General features: G+C 29.5%; 1 protein-coding gene across 1 annotated transcript in view; it reads left to right on the forward strand.

Moving 5' to 3' along the window:
* LOC108565850 (schwannomin-interacting protein 1 homolog) overlaps nt 1–16,880 on the forward strand; it is a 118,691-nt gene that overhangs the window by 53,009 nt on the left and 48,802 nt on the right. The window contains 1 exon segment of the mRNA XM_017925501.1: nt 15,243–15,289. Within this exon segment, the coding sequence (XP_017780990.1) occupies nt 15,243–15,289 (47 nt within the window).

A 16,880-nucleotide genomic window follows, 5' to 3' on the forward strand; every position in this document is an offset into this window, starting at 1 on the left:
GTTTGTTCTCATCTTCACTTCATTTATTCTCACTAAAATTGACTCCGACAAATCCATGTGAGCGAGCGCGAAGTGCATCTGGGACCAACACCAGTTAGATTAGGGCTCCGAAGGAATTACGCAACGCGCGCGATCGCGGGTCAAATATTTATTTTTCCGAACCGTCGGACCGGAATTTCCAGGACTGCTCCGTTTATCAGACCAGCGGAGCAGAAGTTGCGGCTTACATAATCTCTTAATATCGCCGCCTCCGCTGCACGAGAAATCCCTCAAAAGACGATTAGCTTTCATTGTAGATAATAACATTAAGAAACTTCGCTTTCTGTCACTGCGTTCGTTAACAAAATTCAATTTGCAGATAATTAATTTTAAGTATAGAATTATCTTTTGATCAAAATAAATTGATGGGTATTGTTAATACTGATGATCTTATTTTGTTTGTTTCGTTAGGGGAAAACGCAATTGAAGCTTGATTTGTTGGTTTACTTTAGATAATAGATTGAGATGTGATTTAGTGGCAAAGTCAAATTACCTATGCCTTTAAAACAAAGCAGCAGAAGAGGAGAAAAAAAATAACAAAAAGTTTGAAAGCATTCGGTTGGGGATAAATGTGGTGTAAAGTAGTAAATTAGGCGAAACATTGTGGCAATTACCATCCGTATAGTAATTGCGGTAATAAATTGTTTGGACCAATTTAAAATATTGATTCTGTACCGCAGCCACTGGTACACAATAAAGTGGTATCGGGGTTGTTCTTGGGGCCGAAATGCATGCAAGGCAATAAATAAACCCGAATATACCTGTATTTACGACGCACGGGGGCACACATTACTGTGTTGCGAATGCGGAGGAAACCGCCGCCTCGAGTGGCGGTATGGGGCGCATTCACCTTTGCCGCCCCCAGCAATTCCCATCGGATCTTCGGAAAATCTTAATAATAAGTGGGTTGGCGTCTTGGCCAGGCGCACCGTCTGGAATTTCAAACGCGCATTCCTACAGCCGCCTCTGACGTTTTATTAAAATTTAGGTATTCGCAATTAAACAAAGTGCACTTCATATTTGTCAACGTAATTCACAATTCTGTTACACAACTTGCGACCTGTCCATAATCAATTTCAGTTTGTAAAAAGTTATTTTCAAGTCTCTGACATACAGATTATTTATGTAACAAATAATAATGCTTTATGGATTCTTGGTTTAAAAAATTAGATAGAGAAATATATATTTTTTTGAAATACATCAATATTAAGTATGTGAATATTTTTAGATTTAATTACTTGTTAATACGTAAACTATAAATCTATAACTATAACTAACGTAAACTATAAATATAAGTTAAATGGCTAAAATAATATAAATAATTATTTATAAAGTTAACTTAACTATATAGATATAATAAAACAATAAATATTAATGCGTTTACAATTAACAAAATGGACTTCACATTTGTCAACTTAATTTAAATTTGTTTTCCATATATTTGTATTAAGGTATACTATAAATGTTTATTTATTAAAATTGTAAAATTGACTTTTTTTATGATAAATAATTATTTAAAATGCTCTTAAACAAAATGCATTTAATATATATCAAAATGATTATAAAATATTACTACTAATTTAGTCTTTAATTATTTATAATTTATAAAAATACGACCTTTGCATTACTTAATAAGGTTTTGCAGAATATTTATTTTTCATAGGTTATATTTTTCAATTATTTATTTGTCTATAATATTAATATTAAAAAATGTTATTAAAAACTTACATCCATTCATCTAAAAGCTAAAATGATATTATAAGCATATATGCAGATATATTTAGACAATTTTAATATTAATCAGTCGTTTTCTATGGAAATATTAGTCTATTTCGAAAAAAAAAAGCTTTTGTGATTTATATCTTGCATATTATTAGATATATTGGGTGAAGTAAAAAGTGCTGAGCGTTTTTTCCATACATCGAGACCAGACTTGAGTCCAGTTTTGAGTTTTTTGGATAATCTTCAGTTCCTGGATAATGGAATAAGTACTCGCATGCCAGTCCACCTCGACGATATCGATGATTTTATCAACATTTGGCCTACCAGAAATGTTCATCTTCGATGTCCATATTTCCAGAACGGAAGCGTTGTAACCAATGCTTCGCTGTGCTTTTCCTCTTGGTCGTAGTGGTACTAAAGAATGTTTCAAATTTTCTCTTTTTTTACCTTCAACTTGGAACGCTCTAACACACAACTGGATTCACTAAACACAAAACTGTCAAAGAACTTTTTTTAAATTTGCAATATAGAATGACAAGATGCAACATCGGGAGATATGGCTCACTAAAGCCATCTAACAATAAACGCTCAGAAGTTTTTACTTCACCCAATATTTATTAAATTTTGATAGTTTTTATTTGCATTATACATAATTGGTAAAAAGAATCACTTTGGTCAATTAATTATTGTACAAGTTTACGTAGTTTCGCAGATTATAACATAAATATAAATAAAATATATGGTTTTGTTAGATTTACATTGGATCTTGGATAGTTTAGTACTATTCAGTAATTTTATGCGTGTTGGTATATTTTTATAAATTTTCGGATAAAAATTGTTTAACTGAAAGAAGTTTGAGAAGAAATATTAGAAAACTTTTCTAGTACTTTTGTTTTCTGAAATGTTATCAATATTTTATGCAATAAACTTATAATAACTTTTATTTCCATTTTTTGTTGTTTTATATGAAGATTAATGAAAAACTTAATACAATCATAAGTAATAATCAATAAATTTGAAAAATGTAATATGATTATGCACGAATTAGAGTGATGTATGTAGTACGTACGGCTGCGAGTAGAGTTATTTTGTCCTATTTTATTTTTTTGAAATTCCCGTCATGAACATTCACTATATGCTTTCATGCAGCGGTGCTTGTTGCTGTACGCAGACGGAATGTGACGGATGTGGAAAAATTATGCAGCCCCCGGAATACGGGAACTAGCGAAAAAGAGGGGAACGCGACACAAAAGTCCGGAGACTCTGGAATCCGGAACAGTCACCCATCCCTTTGTTGTATGTAGGTATGCGTTCGCGTGCGTTCAAATTCCCATCTGCTTCATAACATTCAAAATTTTCATCATATTAAAAGCTATCTTCACCAGAGGCTACACACATTATCCAACTATTAATATTATAGCTTCTTTCCAAAATATTAGTTAACCATAAAATTAGTAACAATTTAATACAATTGTTGAATAATTAATTCAGGATTAATTTACCAAAAAATAGTTTTCATTGATTCCATTTGTATTCAAAAATACTAAATATAGACACTTTTTGTAACTTGTATATAATGCAAAAGTAACAAATAATTTAATTTAACAATTGATAAAAAATCATTATACCAATAGTTTACTTTAAAAAAATATAATTTTATTAAAAGTATATTATATATTAATACTTTTATAAGATGAATTTAGTCACCGAAATTCATTTGTAAATGAATCTGTTTTAAACTAATTAATTCTATTTATATCTAGATTTAACTGGCAAATATATTGTAGAATCTTATCCAGTTGTAATTAAGGAATTCGTTAGAGATACGATTTAATTATTTACCGTATCCCAAGTTTTATGATTAAAGTGTAGCAGTGGGAAGAGTAACATCTTCTTAGGCTTTAGTTTAATTCATTTTAATTTGTTTACGAGATGTGTTTCTCGTCGCTCTGGGGATTGCCTTGCGTAATCGAATTTACTTAGTCCTGAAAGAAGATAAATGAACGTATAAAAATAAACACACGATTATTCTGTAGAACGACTAAATCTGTACAGAGTAAAAGAGAAGAAGCTACAAAGTGGCGGAGGGATGGAGAATATTGAATAACCAGATTCGAAACCCAAGTAGAACATATGCGAGGTTCGGTTTGATGTAATTAGGAACGAAAATCGCGTGTAAATTAATATGTGCTATTCATAACAAGCCCTCGCGATGTTATACAAGGATTCTACGTAAATTGAGAATGTGTTTCTCTAATGAGCATACATCAATTGCGTTTAATTAGTACAAGACTTATTATTATTACTTGAAATGGAAATATTATGACTGTATTTAATTAAAGTTGTAAATGTTTATAATTTGCTTTAGGAAATTATGTATGTATTGTAATATGAATTATTAATTTAATACAAAACTATACTTGTCTTCTATTAAATACACTTTTTTATTAATTGAAGAGTAATTTAAAATAAATAAATTTATTTTGTATTATGAAAGTTATACATAATCAAAAAAATGCTATTGACCATTGTTATCTTTAATATTTAATATTAATATTTAATTTTTATATTGAAATTTATGTTTCTTTATATTATATAAAAATGATTGGTTTTATCATAGTTTAACATGTACAGTATGTGTTGAAACTATGTATATGCGAACGTTATTATAACGATGACCTCGACGCTTTTATATGTGAGTACTGCTTCAATTCCTTTTTTTCTTGTTTGGTTTCATATTTCTATGATGTTACGTTTCTTTTTTTCCTCTTATCTCTTGGAAAATTTTCTTCCAAGCAGTTTTATATTTTTAGATGACCCAGTTTTACAGAAATGCACGTACATAAAAATATACTGTAGATACAGATTAAAATTTTACAAATAGTACACGCATTTTCAATTTTGATTTATTTGTTAAAATTCATTTATAAAACTTATAATAAATTATAAACTTATTATAAAATATTATTATTTTCTAATATTTAGAGAAGTGATTTATAAGAATAAAAACTTTATAATTTTTGTTCAATTTATATATTTTGCAAGAAGTTTAATTAATATAAAAAAAATACAAAAATGTTAAATATATAATAAAAGTTATTTTTTCTAACTATAAATATGAGGAAATCATTGCAATTTCATAAGTAAGTTATATTGAAACTAATAATTACGTAATTAATTATTTTTTAACATATTGATACTATCTGTTTACTGTCTAATACATGGAAATATTTTGATAACTTTTATCGACCAGAATTTTAGTTTAATTAATGAGTCGAGTATACGTGTTACTTTTATTGAGCGTAATGGATTATTTCTTAAGAGAAATTAGGGTTTATATAAAAATTGGTCATCAAAGAAAACGGTGATAGAGTCTTTAAGAGAGCAAAAGAAACGTGTGCTCTTGAGGAGAGACGTAAGAAAAGGAATTCTTCCTCTCAGCAAAAGGAAGTGGCGACCACATTAAGGACCTCACGCCCTGCTGGAAGTAGAAGATTTCTTTGTTATTTGTGTTTATTGCATGATCCTTACCCCGTCGTGTTAAAACTTCTTTTTTCATCTTCGCAATCATCTTCTATTGATTAATTTCGATACAATCTTGATAATATTTGTCCAATTAACTTAATGATCTCACTCTTTGAAACCGTGGCAAAAATACGCTAGACGTCTTTCTCTAAACGTTCAGTGGATTTTATTGAATTGGTGTCTCTAAATTTCAAAATGACATATCAATATTTCAAAAATGTTATTCAATATATTTTAAAGTTGCTTCCTTTACGAAAATAATAAATCTTGAGTCTTTAAGATATTATGAGTAATTTAAAGTTGTAATCGTAGATTAAAGTATTTGATTTTTCATGATATGTGTATAAAGTTTGCGGTGTTGAGAGCGCAAGCACAGTATGTTTTTATGTGCTAATCGCGTCGTAAAAGTATCTGGGATTTGTGACAAACAGACGATCTTCGGAGCAGTCTACTTACAAGACATTACTTTGCCGTAAAAAGACCCTTAGACGAGTCGCTAAGTACAGATACACTTTATTTATATATATATAGTGAAGAAGAAAGAGAGACACAGAACGAAGGACAAACTTTACAACTCACTTTTATGTGCGACGGGACCAGCAATAAGAGCACGAAAGTACGCATCCTCCCAAACCGACGAAACCTTTGTATTTTCTAACAGTCTGAAGACGGAGCATGAGTACTAAGTGATGCCATTAGGTATAATTCTCCGGATAAGAGGTCTGAATGTATTTTCGGCTGTACTTAACGAAATTAAATCGTCCAGCATTACATTTTTGTTTTGTGTGTGTGTGAGCATTGTTTGATTTATATCCTCTCCGACCGAAACCCAAACAGCGTTCGACAAAAGTTAAATTTAATTTCTGCGTCTGCACCGTCGGGGATTTCGCCGGAGAAAAAAACTTTTTTTTGTGCGCTTCGAACTACAAGTTTTTGTTTACTTGCGAAACTAATTACGCGTCGGCGCGAAGGGATGGACTTTTCAGGACAGGAGAAAAGCGATGCGACGACGTGAGCCCTTTGTGCGGTCGAAATTGGTCGGTTTTAAAACTAGTCGGGGGGTGGTTTGTGGATGGAGAGTAGACGTTGAAGGTCGAGGGTCCCGTGTTCGTTCCAACCGGGATTCGGCGTTACATAATGCCCGCTCCTTTTGCATGATGAATGGGCATGTTATATGAGCGCATGGAATCGATGCTTAAACATGCGAGTCTAATAAACGATGATATATAATACCGCCAAGCGCCATGGCCAGAGGGACATATAACATTGTTATTACTTGTTGTTGGGTCATGTTGGGAAGATACAGGGTGTTTGTGACAACTTAATTACATCACATAATTCACATTTTACAACAAAAAATAACCGAAGATACATAAAAAGAAAATCAATGTTACAGTTTTAATTCACCTTTCTCACTGTATATTTACAAAATATAACCTACATTAATATATGTATCGATTAATACAAATATTACGTAATATCGTTTTTATAATTAAATTAAATTGACTAAACAAAATTAAGGTAAATTATTTATATTATTAAGACTGAGTCTTCTTCAATATATATCATCACATTCTTTATTTTTAAATATTTAAAAGTATTATAAATTTATTGAATAAATATCAGTACGTAATACAATCTAAAATATCGACAAACAATTAAAAATATTTATAAATTTAAAAAAAAACCTTAATGTAAATATGCTAATATTACGTTAAATACATATAAGTGGAGACCATAACTATTATTTTTATTAATAATACATCTGTAACACTTAACAAGAACGAAAATAAATTGCTTCCCTTGCACTTCTTGTAAACAATAAATACATCGTAGTTAACAACTTGTGCATATCCAAGTGCTTAATAATGATGTAACTCTCTGGAATAGTTAGACGCATGTTTGGTGCTGTTGTGTACACCTAGGTCAAGAGCATTTTCCGCTGTAACCAACGTGTTTTGCGGGCAGTTGATGCACGACTCCGGTTTTGCAGACACTTAAAACCGCCGCCTATTCAGAATTTCGCAGACTTTGGTCTCCTCACTGATGCATTAGACATTATGTAGAAATAACTCTACTGCATTCCTAAATAACAGCAAGAAATTAGTAACAAAGAAAAACAATTATATTCTTATTATTTTCAATTTTTTATATCTTTAAACTATTTATTATTTCTATATAAACCGCCAATTGGTCTACGAAATATTCCTTTCTGCCAATTTTCATAAATTTGCTTTTCTTCGTAATATTAAAAACAGATTTTTATGTAACGTTTCTAACCGATACCAGAATTTCTCCCCTCTTGCATCGATCTAATTTTCGTGTCATCAAAAGCCTGTTATCATTTGCTTGTGGTTGCGTTTCCTATACATATTTTTACCATTTGCCGCGTGCTGAGGCAACGCTATCGGGAAAAAATAAAAATAAATCGAAAAGCATAAAAAGAAGGGAAGAAATCGCGCGATTAAAATGCGAGCCGCGATCTGCTGCCGTTTCGCATTTTTCCTTTGGAAATCTCATAACCGGACAGAAACTTCGATACATGGCCTCTCTCACACAATTCATCTGAACCCTTCGTTCCTCAAACGAACAGAAAAGAAAAGTGTAGCAATAAAAGGAATGGAAGAATAGAGGAAACTGTTACATATTTTACTTTGGTTTTATCAGGTTTGAGCCTATATGTGTTTTAACTATTTAAGTTTCGATGCTTTAACTGAATAGCAACTAATAATATTTAGAAGAAGAAAAAATATGATGAAATAGCTCAGTTTTAGATAGATAATTGGATATATTATATTTCAAATTATTGTTTGGACTTATATAATTTGATACTAAAAAAATCCTACTATTCATTAGACTTATTTTTTATTATAACAATACCTTATTTTTATGTCAGTTTAGACATTTCAATACCAACTTAGATAAATATTACATGATTATTATTATAGCCTCAAAACGGTAAAACCAAATATTAGGCTAATTTTTTTAATTTCTATATTCTCGTGACTAAATTATGAACATTTTTATTTATGTATTATGTAAGCATATGAAAAATCATTACTATTAAGAATATTGTAGTAAATTATTAAAAATTCCAATGCCAAATAAAAATTGACAAAATGCTGATATACGAAATAGTAATGCTTTTTTTTGATAATAACAAATAATATTTATTTTAGTAAGTCATAGATGAGACTCACATTAAGTTCTATACTGGAATAAATAAAATAAAAAGTGACATAATTCCTACACTTGGTAGATAATAATATTAAATATGAAATGTACTTAAAAATTTACTTTGTAATGTATCTTATAGACAGGTAAAGACAAGATCAATTTATATTTGTTATATATATGTATCAGAAATAAAGGCCATCTATTTTTATTTTGTCCGATCGAATAAAGAAAGAGTCGACTGATTATTAAGTCATTTCTATTGTTCGTGTGTATTTTAATATTTGATGTTTGACGAATGGATTCATCTGAAGTCGGCTAAATAGTTAATGTCGTTCAGAGAAGCCGTCTGGCATGGGGGAGGTTGTGAGTGTAAGTGGTTGTGACCGGTGTGAGTGCACTTCTCCACCCACCCTCGTCTCTCTGGGGGTGGCAGCCAGCACAAAACGTCGCCCTCTTATCTCTAGATAAACCCCTCACACAGTGTTCTCACGTTGATTGGAGTTCCAACAAGAGGTTCAGCGGGATAAAGAGAGAGAGAGAGAGAGAGAAAAAAAAAATATATATAACTAGTGTATTTCTGACAGCAGGCGAAAAATCACCTAAACTTTCGCAAGTCGTTTTTGTTGCTCTGATTCAATTCCTTATCGAATTTCACGCCCGAAATTTAACGACGGAATGCTTTCTTATTATTATTATTATTTATGATTATTATTTTCTTCTCTCTATGCTTCTTCCCCGCCGTCTGGACGGGGGTAGTTTTTATACTTCTTGTTGAGTTCGGGGGTCTGGAACATTTTTCACATAGTCGACGTTTCTTTGGTGTTGATTGGGTTGTAAGTAGAAGTCGTAAATTCGTAAGGACAATGCGTTTGCCATGACGCCTTTGGAGAGGTGTCGCAGACACCCAGAGACATCTCTATAGTAAGGATCAAGAGGGACTTTACCGTCTCTGGCAGCTAATATCTCACCCTCCATCCTTCCCCTGGTACTGTACCATCCCCAGAGAGCCTCGCACACAAGATAAACGCTTCGTGGCATTAAAAAAACTTCTCCAAAAAGTTCGAACACGCTCCATGCATTACAATATCTATATATCATAATTTATATATTATTTCTTTCCTAAATCATTAAACCATTAATGATCATCACAAAATTACTTGCAATTTATACGACTTACGATTTGTATTCAAACCAATAACATTAATATACTTCAAAACAATTTTTATCAAACACTCAGTTTAATTCTTTCGTGATTTGCATATCAATTCTACAAAATAAAATATTTCTCGCTCCAAATTTAAATTTGAAATAAGAACAAAAACTAGAGTATAAATGCAATTCAATTCCGTTTCTCTATACTAGTATCGATTCAATCTCATTGGTATTCCGACAATGCTTCACAATCGATGTAAGCTAATAGCAATACAGTCTGTGTATTATTTATTTTCCTAATAAAAAAATGTACAGAAAATGCATTTATATGCGAGTAAGTAAACATTAGTTAGGATATGTTTGCAGTGAAAATTGTGTATATTAGATGCGTTAAGTCAAAAGTGCATTAGTAGTTATACATTTACACCTTAGTCACGTTAAGTAACTGTAAGTTAATTATATTTAATCCGAGTGAAACTTGTCTCTCGTCTTTTATTTTCATCCGCGCGCAACTTCGCTCGTTCATTTTTATGCGTCTTCTCTAACTCCTAATCTGCTTCTACTTCTTGCACATATACATAATTAGATTAAAAATATTGTTTGTGACATGATTATAAATAAATATTATGATAGTTGTTGAAGTAAACATATAATAATAAAAAAATATAAAGAAAATTAATATTAACAGCATTATTATAGTAATATTTTACTGAACTTAATGAAGAATCTGCAGTTTAGAAGAGATAAAGCTACCATTCTTATATACCAATAATTTAATATGAAATATTAATTGAATAATAAAGAATTTATAATTTACATACAAAATAAAATTTAATGTTGAAATAAGCAGTCCTTCTGCTCTTATACAAAAGTTATATAGCTTAGTTTTCTAATTGTTTAACAACATTTAATTTTCAACTCAAAAGTATTGATTTCCGTTATTTACAAATCATATAGAATTCGATCACATAAATTATTTTCCAATTCTATTGGGAGATGATAATGATAATATGTCATTTCGCAGTTGGAGCATTTTAGTAGGTAATACATAATTACGTCGAAATTAATGCGAAATGGTGATGGATTTTGGAAATTGCGAAGTGATAAACATGCAAAAGCATTACAATTATATAGGATATTTTCAGTTTGTTATAAAGTACAAATGATATAGTACGTTGGGTTCTTTGGAAATGCATTTTTCGCGAAAATTCGATGTAAGGTGTTTGAAACTTATAATTCTTGTTATGCAATGTTTTCTTATGAATACCCACTATAAGGATTCACGAGTGACTTTTCGTCCAGTTTCATCATGTTTTTTTTATTTAATCTTAAAATTAAGTCCTAAATTATAAGATTAATTTGGATTTTGACTAAACATTAAATTTAGTTTTATCAATAATAAAGCGTTGTTATTTTGTGAAGCATTTCATATTTACTAATCGGAAGATTTACAGAAGACACATATGAAACTTTGAAAAATGGCGCCAAATATAAAGTCGGTGCTTTTACCGAGTTAACGTAAATAACTTTAAATGAAAATTGACAAAAAAATTGAAAAATTTTTATAATTACGTTTTAATCAGATTGACAAAAGTTAAGTTTCAGTATTTTCGGATTATAATAATTAGTGTGTCTAATTAATTGTAAAGTAACAATAAGTTCTTAAACCTATTAGCAAAACTTTGAAAATATTAGCAACAGTTTAACATACTTGGTACGTAATTAAACATTTTTTTATACTTACCAGAGCACTCACCGCGTTCATTTTTCCGTATCTCCATTTTTTTAAACATACATTTTTATTAGTTCTGTACTCCTGAGGGATCAGAAGAAATGTTATCAAATTATGGTTACGAGCGATGAGTGTTTCAGCGGGGGTTTGTAGGTTGGGAGCCGTTTCAAGGCGCACCCATTTTCCGCAAATAATGCCGCATTAATTAACCATTATCTTAACGGGCGTTCAACGGCGCCCCGACGACCGGCGTCGGTTTACTACCGCCATTCAGAACCAAACAACCGCAATTGCACACCACTTTTATTGCACTCTCAATAAAAAAAATATTTATATTATTTCGCTAATTGTTGTTTGTCGTGAACATAATACAACAAAAATACGACTAAAATAAGTTTATAAATTATAATTAGAACATGAAAGATCATTATTTGCAACGTATATAAATATTGCAAAGATTCAAAAAATATTTCAATTGTTACGACAATTTTTAATTTAATTATTACCATAGTTATCTTGTATATATATTTGAAAATCTACTGAAATTTCACACAAAATCTGTTAATTTCCTCATATTCAGTATATATTTTGAAGTAAAAAGTTCTGAGCGTTTTGTCCCAAACATCGACCTTCTTCTTGATATCAGCCTTATGTAAATGGTTTTCTAGATAATCTTCAGTTCCTGACAAAGACATTTTTTAAAGAGTTATGTCGCCTTTAATTCGCAGTATAGAATGATAAGATGCAACGTATACATTGTGAGATATGGCTCAGTAAAGCCATCTAACGAAATAAATCTCAGAACTTTTTACTTCACCCAATATTAATAAATATTTGCATCCAATCTTGAAGTATCTTAATAAGAAAGTAATAAAATTTAGGACAATGTCGCAAAGGGTGTTTATGTTTTTTTAAATTATTAACTTAGGTCAATATGTATATACTAAATTACAAAACTTATATAATAGCAATACAATTCCTAAAGTAATAACTTGTGACGTGTAGTGTCATGTATATTTACTTGTTAAAATATTAGCACCGTATTCAAATAAACACTTGCCTAATACACATTTACTTGTCTAAATATGAATTTCCAAATAATTTTCTGAATTATACTTGGAAAATTATTTGTAGAGGCGAGACGGAATTTTCTACACATCTTTTTTACGTTTCATTCATTTTGTTCATTGTATTTGCAATATCTAATAAATCGAGATTTTGTTATATGTAAATTGTTATAATAATTATTACACATCTATATCGCATATATAATTATGTATGATCAGAACATAATTCATTAAAAAATATTAAAATTAAAAAAATATCAATTGTTATTTATTTCATAACAGATATGATAAACTTGAAACAGCGGTTAATTATGATAGGGTTATAAAGCATAGTGATTCTGTTGATTGTTATATATATATACCGAAAAAAAATTTGTGAAATATGAAACCAATTCATTATTTGCAATAAAAAAAGGAATGGTGAGCAGAGGAGAGTAGAATAGGACAGGGGTGTCGTGTGAAATGAAGAGCCAGACGATAAAAGTGAAGCGTCGCGTGTGCTCGTGTGCCAAGCAAATCTTTTACGGCTTCATTTGCCGAACATATAATCCGAAAAGTAATCCAATAACACAACGTCCGCCCTCACTTTTATGATCACATAAAGAAAATAGGCAGGGCAATCAAAATAGGGCGAGAAAATAGCCTCTAAGGTTTCGCGTATTTATCACATACATACATATACGCATCTTTGTTTTTTTTTTGTAGACAAATATTTACTTCGATGGGCAATCTCCAGCGAGAAAATTGCGTTCGTTAAATAAATGGACCCTTTATTGCATCTCATCTCTTTGAGAAGTCAATAGTCTTATTGTGAAAGTTAATTTTATTAAACATTTCCAAATTTTCTTGCATTTTTTTTAAATGTATGTTAAATTAATTTCACAATCTAAGAAACAATTATTGTATCAGTTTATTTATGTAATTATAGTTATAAATTAACATATATGAAATAAATAATTGATTTTTTTTCTTCAATGAAAGAAGAGATTATTAGAGAGGACATATTTATATATTTATATGTATTTATACTGAAAGCGATTAATTACAGTTTATTAATAAATATATAAATTATCTTTGATCTTTAAAACTCCGAAGAGCTCACAGAATTATTTTATTTGCAAAATTATATAAGAAAACAATATTAAAAGTTTATTTAAATTTTGAAAATGTATACATAAAAAGAAATATAAATATTTCATTACTATTGTAATAAACTAAATTGATTATGCGGAAGTCTTTTGATGAGTTCCAAAATATTTAACTTATAAGCTTAACCGCAATAAAAGTTTCTAAATCTTGCGAACCCTCAAATCCGACACGCGAAGTTTACCCGACATAAATTATATAAGAGATTTATTTAAATTATACAAGTTTCCCCGGTTTTAATATAGTCCTAAACATTTCGTCTGTTTCTTTTCGAGCGCAATAAATTTTCATTTCGTCATGAAATATTTCCGTGTAAAGCATGTACGAAGCATCGCACAAACACATACATACTCATATATGGTTTTGCGTTTATGTGTGTACATATATATGTATTTGTGTATATGTTGGTGCAGAAGGGGGGGCTCCGACCAAATTGATAGCTATTTGTGAATTCAGTTTCCGTCGGGTCGACTAGAAAACTTTAAATTCCCGAGTTCGCAACTGCTCTAAGCACTGCACCGAACGAGAGCATACAACTTCCCTGGAAACCGCAAACTTTTTCCTGTCTCATCCTAACTTACTAATGCAACCCCAACAAGAAAACAAAAATAAAATAAAGGCGAAATATGTACAGAAGACGAAAAAAAAAACATAAAGAAGAAAGAAAGAGCGAAAATAACCCGACAAGAAAAAATAGAAGGAATATCCATATAGCAGGGCTAGAATGCTAAAGTATTTTTCCGGGTAAAACTTTCATCGGCGTTTTAGTTTCTATTTTCATTATTTTATTCTCCGCATATAGCAAAAGTAGTTTTTTTACGCTCGATTTGCTGTTTATTTATGTAATCCTTTTTATAAATTTGAAAATTTCCTATTGCTATTACTTTTTGCGTGGTTGTTGTTGAGAGATGCGATCATTACTGTAATGTATTCACGTTATATTTCCATAATATCTCGATTAATTAATGATTCTCTTGCTTAATGACTGTTTTGATTATGCATAAACGTATACAGTGGGAGTTTTTACAGCTAACATGTAAAGAAATATCAAGGCTTGCAATTATGAGTAATTATAATTCTTATATTATGAGAAATATTACTATTTATAACCATTTTAAGCAATGTAAAGTATATTGCATAAATAAATAAGTTTATATTTGCTAAGTTTAAAATGGAACAATTCTGTAAATAATGAAATTTTACTTGAATTAAAATAGGTATTTTTCTTAAAATATTAGTAATATGTTTAGTTGTAATATATTCAATATTTGATGATTACAATTTAATATTTATTTTTTTTTGTATGTCGGTGTGGACTTTAGCCTCTTACAACATTATTCTTTGATGTAAATAAATTATAATTAGAATATTTAAAAAAAAAAACAATTTTCCTGATTTAAATATTTTTTGTTTAAACTCTTCATTTTTTTATTCTAGTAGTAGTTTAATATTTCATGTAAATTCAATTTTTAGTTGAAAGTTTTGTCAACTTTGTTTCAATCATTTTGTTAAGTATGTAAATTATTATTATTAACTCTTAAAATATTAATTTTTAGTTGCAAAATCTTCAATTACTAACGATTTACTAAAATAAATCGTCAATTTTGAAGAATTTGAATGTTATTTTGTTTGTTAATTATTTATTTTAATTATTAATATTTTTTCATTTTTTCTATTTTCAGATACGTTGGTCAATCCATTTTCTGCAAAATCTACTACTAAATTGAAGGTAAATTATTAATTTATGTTTTATTTATAATATAAATACTACTTTATGAATTGGAAAGTAGATTCATGACTGTAATTTAAAACTGATTTGTTTTTTGCATATTACAGGATATTTCATCTTTCATTATAATACCGTAACAAGAGCATTATAAATAGTTTCGTAATTCCGTTATTAAATGAAATGGAACAATTCTGCTTGTTTCAATGTGTTTAATAGAATTTCTGGTTGGCAAAGTTGGTAAACAATATGTGATTAAAGTTGTGAATCCATTAGCGCGCGTCCATCCAGCCACGGATAACAACAAATAGATTATAATTTAGGCCCACAATAATTAATTATTTCGCTGCTTAGTGTTGATACTTTGGGTATAATTAATGGAGTGAAAATGTGTATGTTGTTCCGTTTGGATATGCGGATGCGTGGATGAGAAGGATCTGAATCCGAAGCTGCCCATCGAGACATTTGCACTTCCTGTTTCTCCACTTCTCTAATTAGTTAATTACGCGCCACCGACACCAAATTCACTATAAATAAATTAGCATTGCGCCACCACCACCGCCGCCAACCTTAATGGAACTCATCAGCACTCCAACGTGCCCATAATACAAACTAGACCAAATTTTCAACCCCAAAACAAATTGCATTGTCTGCTTAGGTTTGTTGAACCGCAAACGCAATTCGCCACTCTTTCATTTTCCATAATTTTTATTTTATTGCTGTTATATAAATTTGTCATTTCACATTTCACTTTGTTCAATAAAATAAAAAATTGACAAAGATGAATATATTGATTAGTAATACATTATTAGAGAAGGTAAAATCATTATTTCAATTTTCATTTTTATTGATTAAAATTAATAATAGTTAAATAACATTAATTATGTATTTATTAATAAATATTACATACATTTTTATTACAAATTTAAAAAATTAAGCTGCATTTATTTTCTTATAACTAAATTCCATATGAATTTGTTGTTGTTTTTCCTGTTTGTATTTAATTTATGTTGTAAAATTTATTGAAACATTCAATATCAATACTTTTCGTCATTAATCCCTCACTAATCCAATTCTAAAATGGATTATTAATTTAGTCACATGAATCAATATCTTCTAAGAAGAGTTTGTAATAAGTAATGATCAATATTTAACAAAGACGAAAATATTCATAAACCCGCATTAAAAAATACAGCTAGAATAGTGACCATCGCAAGAAAAGGTAATATTAAAAAATTATAAAGAAAATGAAAAACATGATTATTTCAATTTTTATTTTTAATTATTTATTTATTGATAAATATTACATACATTTTTATTAAAAATTTAAAAAATTAAGCTGAATTTATTTCTTCAATTTATTTTTGTTAAAACATAAGTGAGTTATGGCAAACTAAATTCTATATGAATTTGTTGTTTTTCTTGCTTGTATTTAATTTATGATGAAAAATGTATTGAAATATTAAGTATTAATACTTTTCTTCATCAATCCCTCACTAATCCAATTATAAAATGGATTATTAATCCAGTCACATGAATCAATATCTTCTAGGAAGTTTTCAATTTTTGAAATATGTTCTAATAAGTAATGATT

The sequence above is a fragment of the Nicrophorus vespilloides genome, unplaced genomic scaffold (assembly GCF_001412225.1).
Source record: "Nicrophorus vespilloides isolate i.1.1-1 unplaced genomic scaffold, Nicve_v1.0, whole genome shotgun sequence".
NCBI classification, from domain to species: domain Eukaryota; kingdom Metazoa; phylum Arthropoda; class Insecta; order Coleoptera; family Silphidae; genus Nicrophorus; species Nicrophorus vespilloides.